At 60.8% G+C, this 12511-nt stretch overlaps 1 protein-coding gene across 1 annotated transcript in view; it reads left to right on the top strand.

Annotated features, from left to right (window-relative positions):
- CELSR1 (cadherin EGF LAG seven-pass G-type receptor 1) overlaps positions 1-8266 on the top strand; it is a gene marked incomplete at both ends in the record, with an annotated part of 147200 nt that extends 138934 nt beyond the window's left edge. The window contains 10 exons of the mRNA XM_079715746.1: positions 1999-2111; positions 2502-2581; positions 4033-4159; positions 4915-5040; positions 5407-5501; positions 5772-5875; positions 6145-6294; positions 6695-6925; positions 7192-7453; positions 8242-8266. Coding sequence (XP_079571872.1) covers positions 1999-2111; positions 2502-2581; positions 4033-4159; positions 4915-5040; positions 5407-5501; positions 5772-5875; positions 6145-6294; positions 6695-6925; positions 7192-7453; positions 8242-8266 — 1313 coding nt within the window. The remainder of the gene's footprint in view (positions 1-1998; positions 2112-2501; positions 2582-4032; positions 4160-4914; positions 5041-5406; positions 5502-5771; positions 5876-6144; positions 6295-6694; positions 6926-7191; positions 7454-8241) is intronic.
- Positions 8267-12511: the final 4245 nt, after the last annotated feature.

The raw sequence follows: 12511 nt of genomic DNA, 5'->3' as shown, positions 1-12511 counted from the left end.
TCCTCTTGACCCAAAGACTGAACACGGCAGACACACTACATCGCGTGTTTCCATGCTGTTTCTGGTCAACTTGTGAGAAAGTTGCTAATTCAGGTGGTTCCTGAGCCCCAAAGACCAGGAAGAATGAGGGCTGGGAGCAGCTGGTTTCGGGGGTCCCCCCAGTGCCCATCTACTAAACCCCTGAAGCAAAGACCTGGTCGTGCTTGGACACTCAGGACACTCATCTTTAATTTCATCTTCAGTCTGCCCAGAGCCTCTATTATTATTTGGGTTTTTTTTTTAATTAGCAAGTTAATCTCAGAAACCAGAACATCGGATTTTATTTACATCAAATTCTATGAAGAAGTCAGATCAGAATCATTTGCCAATTTGCTTATTTTACAAAAGGAAGAGTTATAGTTTGCTGTCTGGTTTTCTGTGCCCCAGTAAACTCAGAGTGTGGTTCCTGGTCTATACTGTACCCCGTTCCATCTCCACCTGTGTGGTCACTTCGGGCGGCCCCTCCCGACGGGGCTGGATGGAGCACAGCGTCCCCATGGGACCCTGCATGGGGACAGCCCTTGTCTCAGGTCGTGGGGCCTGACCCAGCCAGGCCTTTGGGACCCGGGGGGCGGGGGACGGGGGCCTGAGGCCACCTCCCCTCGTGCTTTCCTTAACCCCCACCAAGTCTCAGTTGCCCAAGAACGTGGGAGCATTCGCACGCTCCTTCATTCGTTCATTCATGGCGGGCCTCTTCTGTGCCGGGCTCCGTTCTAGGCCCAGGATCAGAGCAGTAAGTGAGAACGGCAAAGCCTGTGTCTTCCGGGAGTCGTCCCTCCAGGGAAGACGGGCATTAAGTGATGGTGAACGTGACTCTAGGCTCATCCACAGACCCTGCACTGAGGGGTGGGCTCAGAGCCAGTGGGGCGGGGGAGGATGAGACCTGCTCTCATCTGCGGGTGGGGTGGGAGGGGGCAGGCCAGGAAGGCTTCCTGGAGGAAGCACTCTTTACACTGGAGGGCTCTTAGGAACCAGGCTGCTGTGCTGGGGGGGGTGCCTTCAGGGCCCGACATGTGCAAGACCTGAGTGGAGGAAGGCTGGTTGGGGACTGACCTGAGGTTGGGCTGGGGCGGAGTGGGGAGTGCCACGTGGTCTGGAGTGTGGCCGTGGCCACGCCACGAAGGGCCCAGAAGGCTGCGGAAATACCCTTGTCCATCTCCTGAGGGCAGTGGGAAGCCATTGCAGGGTTTTGAGCAGTCGGTGGGGAGACTTGATCTTTTAGGGCTTAAGCAAGGGAGTGTGGCCTGTGGAACTGTCCGGGCCAGGTCCGAGGAGGCCACGGCGCTGAGTGGGCTGCTCCTTTGTCCTAAGCAAGGCCTTTGTTGGAGAAGCCACTCCAGACTTCACCTTGACGGTTCTGTAAGGGCAAGTCCTGCTCTAGCTTGTGACACGGTTAGAAACCATGGCTGTGGCTTAGATAACATAGGAAACTCATTTGCCTAGCACCTTGGAGTGATGAGCCGTTCCTGGGGTGTGTGCATGTGTATATATGTGTGTGGCGTGTGTGCTCTGTGCATACACACGCGTGTGGCATGTGCCTGCCCTCAGGTCCTTCTTCCCTTGCACCTGTGGTCCATGGCCGTGTCCTGGCCTCTATGTGGCCCAGCCAGCAGGGCATCCCCATCGTGCTTCATGGCTGGTCCTGGCGGGTCCCATCACCTCCGTCTTTTGTCTCTCTCCCACCTCCGTCAGCAGCCCCGGCACAGGTGGGCTCCCCACCTCTGGGGTGAATCCGCGAGCAGGTCGTGGCCATGGTGGGCCTGTGACCAGCACTGAGAAGGCCTTTGCTGGGAGGGAACCTGGGCCTTTGTCATTTCCCGGCTGTTTATCTCGGGTTCCCCGCCCTTCCCTCTGAGGGCGATGCCCGGGGCCCCGGGTCCTGCCTGGGGGGCTGGGAACACCCCGTTGTGGCCACTCCCCATCGGGGTGGCCCTCACTCTTCTCCTCCCTGTTGTCCAGGACTTGCGGTGGGCCTGGACCCCCAGGGCTACGGAAACCCGGACTTCTGCTGGCTGTCCCTTCGTGACACCCTGATCTGGAGCTTTGCAGGGCCCATCGGAACCGTGATAGTCGTGAGTGCCGGGGGTTTCTCAGAACCCGATTATCAGGGACGTGGGAGGCCGGGTGCCCCTTGGGTATGGTGGCTTGAAGGGTGTTTGGGGCTGATGGGCTACCAGCTCCACTGAGCATCTGGGTGGACAGGAAGGGCTGACCTTATGGTGATAAAGCCTTGTCCTCAGACGCGTGGATTCTGGGATTTGATCCAGGTCCACGTCCACTGTGACGCCGGTCAGCATCCACCCCCAGCGGGCTCCTGGGCTCCGAGGCCTCATCCCAGGGGGCACCTCCCGAGATGTGGGCTGAAGACCCTCCGAAGCCTTTGGCTTTTGAAGGTCTCTAGAGACAGTACAGTGGAGCGGCCACTGGACTTCAGGTTTCTCTGTTTATTTGGGTTTTTTTAGGTCAACACAGTCATTTTTGTCCTGTCTGCAAAGGTTTCCTGCCAAAGGAAGCGCCATTATTATGAGAGAAAACGGGTCGTGTAAGTTGGTGCTAAACCCGGCTGGTGGGTGGGACCTGATGCGGAGCCAGCCCCACCCGAGACCCCTGCCTGTCTGGTTTACACGCCAGGCAGAGCCCCGTGAAAGTGCCTGTCACCGAGCCGGTCAGCTGCTGGCTTTCCGGGCCGGTCCAGGGTGTCATGGCAGCCACGTCAGTGGGGGATCAACAGGCCGCAGTGGGGAGAGGCCAGCCGTGTCTGGACGTGTCTGGGCTCTGCCAAGCGGAATCTGGATCTCTCAGGGGAGAGCTGGACATCGTGGAGGAAAGCGAGAGAGGCTGACCACAGGGGGACTGGGGCAGGTGGCCAGCCGGGGTGGCAGCCCGGACCAGGGAGGGAGAGATGTTTAGGATGTAGGACCCACGGGGTTTGTGGTGGAGTCACTGAGGGGAGAGGGGGTAGCAGTGACACCTGGGTGTCCTCGCCTGGACCGGCAGGAGGAGGGGGATGGTGACAGCCTGGTGTGGTGAGGTGCCAGGGTGCCTGGACACTCCCTGGAGTCAGACAGGGTGGGGGTGGGGGGATGGAACTTTCTGGGTTGGTGGTGACAGTGACGCTGGCAGCACAGGAGTGGAGGAGCTCGCCCAGCGAGAGGGTGCAGCACAGGAAGATGGGGCCCAACGGAGAGGGAGCCTCCCATGTTTCCAGGTTGGGAGAGAGCAGGGGACCCACAGAAAAGCCTTGCGGGAGGCAGGCAGGGCAACTTCGGGAGAGCTCAGCATGAGTCCAGGAGCCACGAAAGGGTCAGGGGAGGGGAGGACAAGGGTGTCCATTGGGCCCGGTGGCCCGAGCTGGGGGGCCAGGGAAGGGAGGATGTGTGGGGAGGGGCTGAGGGGCCGCAGGAGGGGCCGCAGGAGGTGCCGGTCCGCCCGGCGCGCGGGAGGGCAGAGTCTGAAAAGGCCACGGAGGGGCAGAGACCGCGGGCAGGGGGCGCGGGGTCGGGGTCCAGCCTGCTCCACCGTCCTCCGCTTCCTCCCGCCCCAGACCTACCTGTCCCAGCCCTCGCCTCACGTTAGCACACGCAGTCCCCTCCACCACCCCACGGCCCCACCAGGGATGCACGTCGCTATCCGTTCCCCTTCGGCTGGGGAGATCGAGGCAGAGAGCAGGAAGCCCTTGCGGGCCTGACGCCTGCTCGCCACGCCCCTCCTCCGGGTCCACGTACCTCCGGGCCGTGCACCAGGCTTCCCGGAGTCGCTGTGGGTGCAGCCCGTGTACCAGCCTCGGCTCCCAGTTTCCTGTTTACCTGTTTGCTTTTTAACTGCTCCCCACTAAGCTGTCTTTTCCCCTGTGTGGGCCAGGGGCTGCCTCATGGTGGATGCTTCGAAAGGGTGTGGGAAGGAAAGAGGGTGGGGGATGCACGCTGGACGGGCGAGTGGGGGGGAAGAGGAGGGGGGAGGACGCTGCAGCCACGCCCCTGTCCCGCCCCCCAGTTCCCGCGTGAGGACGGCCTTCTTCCTGCTGGTGCTCATCAGCGCCACCTGGCTTCTGGGGCTGCTGGCCGTCAACAGCGACGCACTCACCTTCCGCTACCTCTTCGCGGTCTTCGGCTGCTTTCAGGTAGGCGGCTGTCAGAGTGACCTGGCGGGGCCCAGGGGTCACCTGTGCTGCTTCCTGTCTGAAATGCCCCAACCCCGAGTGGCCCTGAGAGGGTCCCCGGGGAGATCCTTGACCTGGCGTCCGGGCTGTGTTCTCGCTCTCTGGACACACGGGGCTGCACCGTGGCTGTCCTTCCGGTGTCGGCGCAGTTTGTTAGGGGTTATGGTGAAGCCTCGTGGTCCCGCCACCGAAAAAAAGGCGCCTGTTGCTCCAAAGGCAGCTCTGCCCCGAGCCCTCCCAGGGACCCCCATTCCATGGCCTCCTGTGTGTCTGTCAGGATGCAGTCCGCTGCTCAGCCAGTGCGGGGCCTCACCCCCTCCCCGCCCGGCATAAATCCCACTGTGTCCCCAGGAGGGTGCTGGCCATTAACTGTCCACACCGTGGACCCTGATTAATGATGCAACATTGGGGACCCAGATGGCCCGGGGGCTGGGGCCTGGGAGGGGGTCCTCCAGGCACCGGGCATGCTGGCTGCCCTGACCAGGCCCCGGACCTGGAGAAATTGGAAGCCCCCGGGGCAGGGAGGCCGGGCGTGGGCCATGGTGGGCGTCTGCACGGCCGTGGCGGCCAGGTCTGCTCTGGGTACCGTCAGCTCCACGTGGTTGAGCTATGCTCCGTGCATCCTCCGGGCAGGCAGGTGGGCGGTGAGGCAGCGGCAGGGCCCTGGCTTCTCTACGGGGGCCAAGCCCAGCGCTGACCTGCCCCCTCCTCTGCAGGGCCTCGCCGTCCTCTTGCTCCACTGCGTGTTCAACAGAGAGGTCCGGAAACACCTGAAGGGCGTGCTCGCCGGGAAGAAGCCGTACCCTGACGACTCAGCCACCACGAGGGCCACCCTGCTGACGGTAGGAGGCTCCCGGGGACGCCAGGGCCTGGACCAGCATCAGACACAGCCCCTTGGTCTCACGTCCCCCACAAAAGGGGGTATCACAGACCTGTCCCTGGAGCGTGGCATCCAGCCTTCCCTGCAGCCCTGGGAGCGAGCCGAGTCGACGGGCTGGGGTCTGTCCCGCTCACAGCCTCTCTTCTCCCCGCGGCCGGTGGGGATCCTGGCCAGAAGCAGGGGCCGTGGGAGCTGCCACCGGGCCGCTGTGCTCTGTGCCCGGCAGGGGCACGGTCAGGGTGCTGCGCGGGGGCTTGTGGTGGGGACCGAGCCACCCTGTGCGCCCTGGTGGCCTCTGCTCGGCCGATAACCAGCCCCCTTCCCCCAGCGCTCCCTCAACTGCAACAACACGTGCGGAGAGGAGCCCGACGTGTTCCGCACGGCGCTGGGCGAGTCCACCGCCTCGCTGGACAGCACCCTCAGGTCAGGCCGGGCCGGCACCCCTGCTGTGGCCGTGGGGGGGCAGCTCTCCGAGCAAACGTGGGCTTTGCCACCTCCGCCCCAAGCTGTGTGCCCTGCTGTTTGAGTCCACGTGTGTTTACCCGTGTGCTTCGGGAGTCTCGTGGCAGAGAACCTTCCAGAGCCCGATGTGGCTGCCCTGGCACGCGCAGAAGGCGCTGGGTGATGGCGGGGGGCCGGTCATGCGTCCCCCAGAGCAACGATGCTGAGCCCACCCACCTCTACCCTCTCCAGGGACAAAGGGGGCCAGAAGCTCAGCGTGTCCTCTGGGCCGGCGCGGGGCGGCCACGGGGAGCCAGACGCGTCCTTTGTACCCAGGAGCACCAAGAAGCCCCACGGTACGTGTCCCCCGGGGCGCGGTCTCCCGTCGGCCTGTGCGTCTCCCTCCAGGGGACCATGGTGAGAGCTTCCTGCTGGCTCTTGGCTGCCCCGTGGGCCCCTCGGTCACCGGAGAACGTACAGCCTTGAAGAGGTGACCACCGCACACTGGGAGGGTCAGCGGGCACCCAGTGCCCTCCCGTGCCCGGGCCCAGGTGGCTCCACTCTGCCCTTGGCAGGAAGCACCCCGCCCCCTGCCTGAGCCCTGTCCCTCCCGCCCGCCCTGCAGGCCACGACTCGGACTCGGACAGCGAGCTGTCCCTGGATGAGCAGAGCAGCTCTTACGCTTCCTCACGCTCCTCTGACAGTGAGGATGACGGGGTAGCGGCTGAGGACAGATGGGACCCGGCCCAGGGCCCCGTGCACAGCACCCCCAAAGGTGAGTGAGCCCGCTGGCTGCAGAGCGGCCCTCAGCTGTGGCCACCTGCCCCTGGGACGGGGCTGCAGCGGCAGGAAGGACAGCCCCCTGCTCACCGTCCGCAAAGCACAGGTGAGGTCTCGGGGGTCTCTGTGGGACCCTCACGGCCAGGGCTCCGCGAAGCTGACCCCACTGCTGCAGGGAGCACGACGCTCCCGGGTGTGGGGATACGGGGGTGGGGCTTGAGGCTGGGATCCCACCCCGGGACCTTCCCTCTCTAAGCCTCGGTGTCCCCACCTGGATGGCGCGGCCCTGCCAGGCCTGCGGGTCGGGGACCGTGGGTCAGCGCCCCTCGGGACATGCTCCCTCTGAGCCGAGCAGGCAGCCGCCCTGCATGCTGAGGGTCCGTCTTGTGCCTCAGTGGACGCTGCGGCCAACCACGTCCCAACCGGCTGGCCCGATGAGAGCCTGGCCGGGAGCGACAGTGAGGGGCCGGGCGAGCAGCCCCGCCTGAAGGTGGAGACCAAGGTCAGCGTGGAGCTGCACCTGGATGAGCAGGGCAACCACTGCAGCGAGCGCATCCCGGCCCGGGAGAGTGGGGGCCCTAGGCCCGCGGCCGCACCGCCCAGCCAGCCCCCCGAGCAGAGAAAAGGTGCCGAGGGCCCGCTGTCCCCGGAGCTGGGGGCCGGGAAGTCCCTGGTCCTGGGGGAGGCAGGCCCAGGCACAGGGTTCGGGGGTGGGGTCCGTGGGGCACAGGGGTAGCGCCCGGCGGGGCAGGGGTGAGACCCGAGGGGGAGAGGAATGGCCGAGAGCTCAGCTCTGCATGACGGTCCCTCCCCGAGTCCACTGCATCCAGCAGAGGCAGCCTGATCGTGACCTTCTCGATCCCCCTGCCCCCCCCGCCCCGCCCCCGCCCAGGCATCTTGAAAAACAAAGTCACCTACCCGCCACCACTGACGGAGAAGATGCTGAAGTCACGGCTGCGAGAGAAGCTGACTGAGCGTGAGCAGAGCCCCGCGTCCTCGCGGCCGTCCTCCCTGGCCTCCAGCGACGGCGTCCGCGCCCCCGACGGCACCATCCCTGCCAAGACGCTGCACCGGGAGCCGGGGCGTGAGCACCTCAATGGGGTAGCCATGAACGTGCGGGCCGGGAGCGCCCAGGCCCACGGCTCCGGCTCCGAGTGAGTAGCCTGGGCCATGGTGGGAGGGACGGCGGGGCGGCCCCCGGCCAGCTTCCCCGTGGTCCCCCGTCTGGAGGACAGGCCCGGAGCACAGAGGCGTGCCCAGGCAGAGGCCTGGGGGCTGTGGTACGGTGGGCTTCCACCCAGGAGAGGGCCCCTGCTCGGGATCAGGAGGCCGGAGGTGCAGCAGACGCCTGTCAAAGCCCTGTGTCCCGTCCAGCCCTGAAGCTCTAGGACTTGAGACCATGTGGGACCGAACGTTTTATGAGCAGATTTCCTTGGCCCAGGGTCATTACTGCCCCATTTTGTGGTTGAGGAGACTGAGGCTGGGGCGGGAGGGGGGCGCCTGGCCGCAGAGTCGTGGAGCTGGGATCCGGCTCCGGACGTCCCAGGGAGGTGGCAAGAATGGGAGCCGTGTCTTCTAGAATGACCTTCCTAAAACTTAGAGAATGACTCGGCTTGCTAGCCTGGGTGCTCCAGGCACCGTGCGAGGCCAGCCCTGGGGAGGACGCTCAGATGGGCCTGGGTCTCCAGGTGGCCCTGGCCGTCGGGGGTGCAGGTTGATTGTCCCCTCCCCTGCCTGCCAGTGTCGCTGTGTCCACACATGAGCTAGCCCTACGTGGAGCCTCCGGGCACCCCGTCCCCTGAGTGGGGGGTTCTGCCCCCCGCCCCCGAGTGGGGGTCTGCCCCTGCACAACCTCGGACCCAGCCCAGCTGCTGGCTTCACGGGTGGCAGGGGCTGTCCTCGCTGACCCTCCGCTTGCCTGACGGCTTCTTCCCACGCGCAGAGGCAGTAACGAAACTTCACTTTGAACCATCAGGAAACCGTGAAGACAAGCCCATCACCTCCGCCCAGGCCTCTGTGCTGTGTCGTGCCCCTGGACCTTGGAGCCCGAGGGGCCCCTGCCCTGTCAGTGAAGCAGGCCCTGGTGGCGGGAGCCCCATGGGCTGCAGTGGTAGCCCCGTGACTGGCATGACTGAAGGTCCAGACACAAAGCCCTGAGCTGCCCCAGAGGCTCAGGGCCCCGTAGACCCGTGACAAGTGCCAAAGGCCACAGGCACGGGAGGCGTGGACTCCCGGGCCGGCACAGCTCAACCCTCGGACTGCGGACAGAGCCAAAACCGTGCGCTGGCCTGGCCGGGACAGGGCCCAGCAGGAGAGCTGGCCTTGAGAGGAGCCGCCGGGCCGGTTGGCCAGGACTCAGGGCCGCAGGCAGCTCCCTGCAGTGCAGGCCTGGGGCCAGCAGCTCCACAGCCCTCTGCAAAGGCAGCCCTTGTCTTAAAGCAGATCACTTTCCTTTGTTGCAAAGGTGTAGATACTTTTGTATATTTGTATGGAACTTTGAAAAGGCAAAAACCTCTGTATATTTTGCATTTGTACTGACTCTGTCCATACTGGGAGATCCGTGGGATGATCTCTCCCTCTTTCTGATGTCAGGAAGATTGCACAGCCAGCCTGGGGTCTGGCACGCATCCAGCAACTGGTGTCCCAGCAAAGCAGAGGTGGGTAGCGTGTAGGGAGTGCTGCTGGACAGAGGTTCCGGTGCTGCTTCCAGCCCAGAGGCAGGAGCCCGTGGGCATCACACGTGGCCACCTGGATGCGCAGCACTTTTGCATTTGCGATGCTTGCCCTCAGCTCCCATCTGCCTGGACGGGCGTGGCTCCGACACAGGGCCATCTGGGGCTGGACCGGACTCGGGAGCTCTGCTGAGTGTGGGATGCAGGTGCACACGGCCGCGACCGACACACTGGTCATCCCCTGCCCCCTTTGCTGGGGTGGGCCCCACTCTGAGCCCTGCAGGGCCTCCCTGGCCCCCTTCCCGGTCAGCGGTACTGCAGGTGGGGAATTCCTTTGTCCCTCTGCTCCTGTTCTCGGCGGGACTGTAAAATGTTCACACGTTCCCGATTCAGACGGAGGTATGAGGTCTTCCAGGATGTCACATTCCTTCCTGCCAATTTTCTAGCTCTTTTAGAGTCCGAGGAGCTCCAGGCAGGCGGGGGTCTCACCCCCAGAGTCTGACCAATTACTTCATTTTGCTTCAAATGGCCAATTGTGAGAAGGGACAAAGCCTCAGCCACACTGTTCAATGGTTACCAAGCTGTTTTTTGGAAACTCACACCAAGGACCGGCTGTGACTGTCCCTCTGTGGGCAGTCGGCACAGCGTGGCCTGAGGGGCTGTGGAACGGGGCCCAGAATTACTCAGACACATCTTATTTCAGTGTTTCTTTTGTTCCTCAATTGGATGCCCAAATAAATGGTCGGCACAGCTGCCTCCAAATACGAGAAACCATAAAATATGATGAAAATCAAGTAAAATGCAAAGATGTCCATACTGTATTATTTTGATGAAAATGCAAGTATTGTTAATGGCTGAGAGGAAAACATACCTGATACTCAGGTCTAAGACCACAGGCTTCATACAAAAATGAAATGAGATCCCAAAGCCCTCACACTTGAATGAATTATAAATGTGCCTTAGCAGGGGAGTGGCCTTTTCAAGATACAAAATAATAGTACCTTCAAATGTTTACCATTGAGGAGACATTTTCTAAGTAAAAAAAAAAGTGGAAATATTTTTGAGTCTGAACACTTCACTTGCGTATTATCCCATATTCTTCTGCTACCGGACTTTGTCCCTTGAGATGTATTTAGTTTTTTCATTTGATCAGAACTGTTACCAAAAAAACTGTCAGTTTTATTAAGACAGGAAAAATGTAAACCTATTTTTGTGACTTAAGACTTTATGAGAGATACTAGACACTGGAGGGTTTTTGTTTTTGTTTTTTTAAACAAATGTGTATTTATTAATGTTCAGAACACTGGAATTGCAACACAAATGAGGAAAGAGTCTACAATAAATTAAGATTTTTTTTGAATTTGTACTTCTGCTGTCTGGTTTTCCCCCCACTCCTGCATCCCTCTTGCCACCCCTTCCTAAGGCAGCCCTGGAAAAGGGACCATGTACAGGATGCTGACAAGCCTGGGGGAGCAGGAGCCATTCCGGAACCTTCTATTCATTTCCTGCTCATCCAGACTCTTGCACCTTGCACTTCAAATTTTTTTTCCTGCACCAATCTCTTTTTCCTGTCCTTCTGGGACGCAAGTGAACACAACTGGTTCCTGAGGCTTTGTTCATGTTTTCACTCTTTTTCTCTCTGTTCTTCAGATTAGATCGTTTCTAGTGATCAATTTTCAAGTTGACTGATTCTTTCCTCTATCATCTCCACTCTGCTACTGAGCCTATCCAGTGATTTTTTTAACTTAAAATATTGTAATTTTAAGTTCTAAAATTTCCATTTGGTTCCTTTTTATTACTTTTATTTCTCTACTGAAGACTTCTAGTTTTCCGTGAATTTCAAGAGTGTTTACCTTTACCTCATAGAGCATGATTTTAACAGGTGCTTTAAATTCTTTGGTAATTTGGGCAGCTGGGTCATCTTGGGGCCGCAATCTCTTTTCTTTTCTCTTGGTGTTTCCTGGTTCTTTGTATGCTGGCTAATTTCAAACTGAATACTTGACATTTTTTAATGTTACATCATGAGCCTCAGGGTCCTGTTAAAATCCGCTGGCAGATCTCAGTTGTTTGTTTTAGAAGGCAGTCAACCCCCTTAGGTTCAGACCACAAGTTCTGTCTCCTTCTGTGGCTGTGACTTTGCTGTGCTGCCTTGGGTCCACTTTGTACACCTGCCGCTCGGTTAGTCTAGGACTTGGGGTGGTTTATGTCCGTTCTGCCCTCAAAGCCTTTCATATGCTGCTTTGGGTCTGTTCCAACTCAGGGTGAGCCAGCGCCTGTCAGTATATATGGAAAGCGAGGGGTCCACTCCGCCAGCGCTCTCTCCTCTCTGGGATTTGCCTCACACGCTGTTACTCCTGGCGCCCCTTTTCTTGGTTTCTCTATGCAGAAAGATGGGTTTCTTCCAGGGTTCTAGCTGCCTGCACTGCCTCACTTCCACCCACCTGGGGCTACTGGGGAAAATCAGTGGGAGCAAAGAGAAGACAGTGGGGGGGGGATCCCACACACTCTTCAGCCCACAGGCCCCCCCTTCCCAGGCCTCTCTTAAGAGTCCTTGCCCCAGTGCTGGCCACACAGCTCCAGAAGTTGGGGCCACCCTTGGGTCAAGCCTGGGAGAAAAAAAGAGGAAAACCACCCATGAACGCCCCACCCCCAAAGGTCACTCTCAGGTTCTGCTCCCTCCCGTTCCCCTGCTAACATTCACCTGTCTTAAGGGGGACACGTGTGAGGAGAGTAGCCCCCGGCTGAAGGGAGCAGGTGTGTCCACTGGGCCCAGGTGGCCTCCCGTGGACACAAATAATTGCACTCCATACCAACCTAGCCAAGGCCACACCAGGACCCGTGGGATCAAGACAGAAACAGCCGTGAACACTGAACATGTGAACGCCATCCAGGCCACAGAAACGCCCAAGCGTCCCCCGTCCCAGCTGCAAGAGTCAGTGCTCCCCCACATCGCGGCAGCAGCCTCACTCCAGGCTCCCTCCCTGTAGACACTGGGGGTGCAGGGAGGTCCTGGGGACGTGGGCAACCAAGGCAGCTGGAGCCCGGGGATGTGGGCAGAAGACAGGCCCCAGGGGTTGACCCCGACCCGAGCCTTCTAGGAGCGAAGCACAGGCCCGGTTCTAGGGTCTGTCTCGCTGAGATTACCCTGGAAGTGATGTGGGGAGAGGAGGGCGGGGTGGGGGGAAAGCTCTTGTTTACATCAAAGGCCGGGAGTCGGTGCGTGAAAGCAGCCGGCTCTGGCCCCTTCTCTCGTTTTCGATGGTGTGGGAATGACCGGGCCCTGGCAGCAGGGCACGTGTGTGGGAAAGAGGGAGGGGAAGCCCACCCACTTCTCAGCCCCAGCCCCTCTGAAAGTCACCTGGGAGTGCAGCCCTGGAGTCTGAGGGAGGCCAGAGGCCCAGGCCACGAACTCGGCCCAGTGGTGCGCCCTGGCCAACAGCTACACCTGAGTCTCTGAGGCATTGCCCAGAGGCCTCCCAGAGTCGGTCAGCTGTGCCCCCAGAGAGAAGATGGTACTGCGGCCCGGAGGCTGCCATGGGC

Source organism: Hyperoodon ampullatus (assembly GCF_949752795.1).
Source record: "Hyperoodon ampullatus genome assembly, chromosome: 11".
NCBI lineage: Eukaryota > Metazoa > Chordata > Mammalia > Artiodactyla > Ziphiidae > Hyperoodon > Hyperoodon ampullatus.
This window is presented reverse-complemented; position numbering and strand designations above follow the sequence as displayed.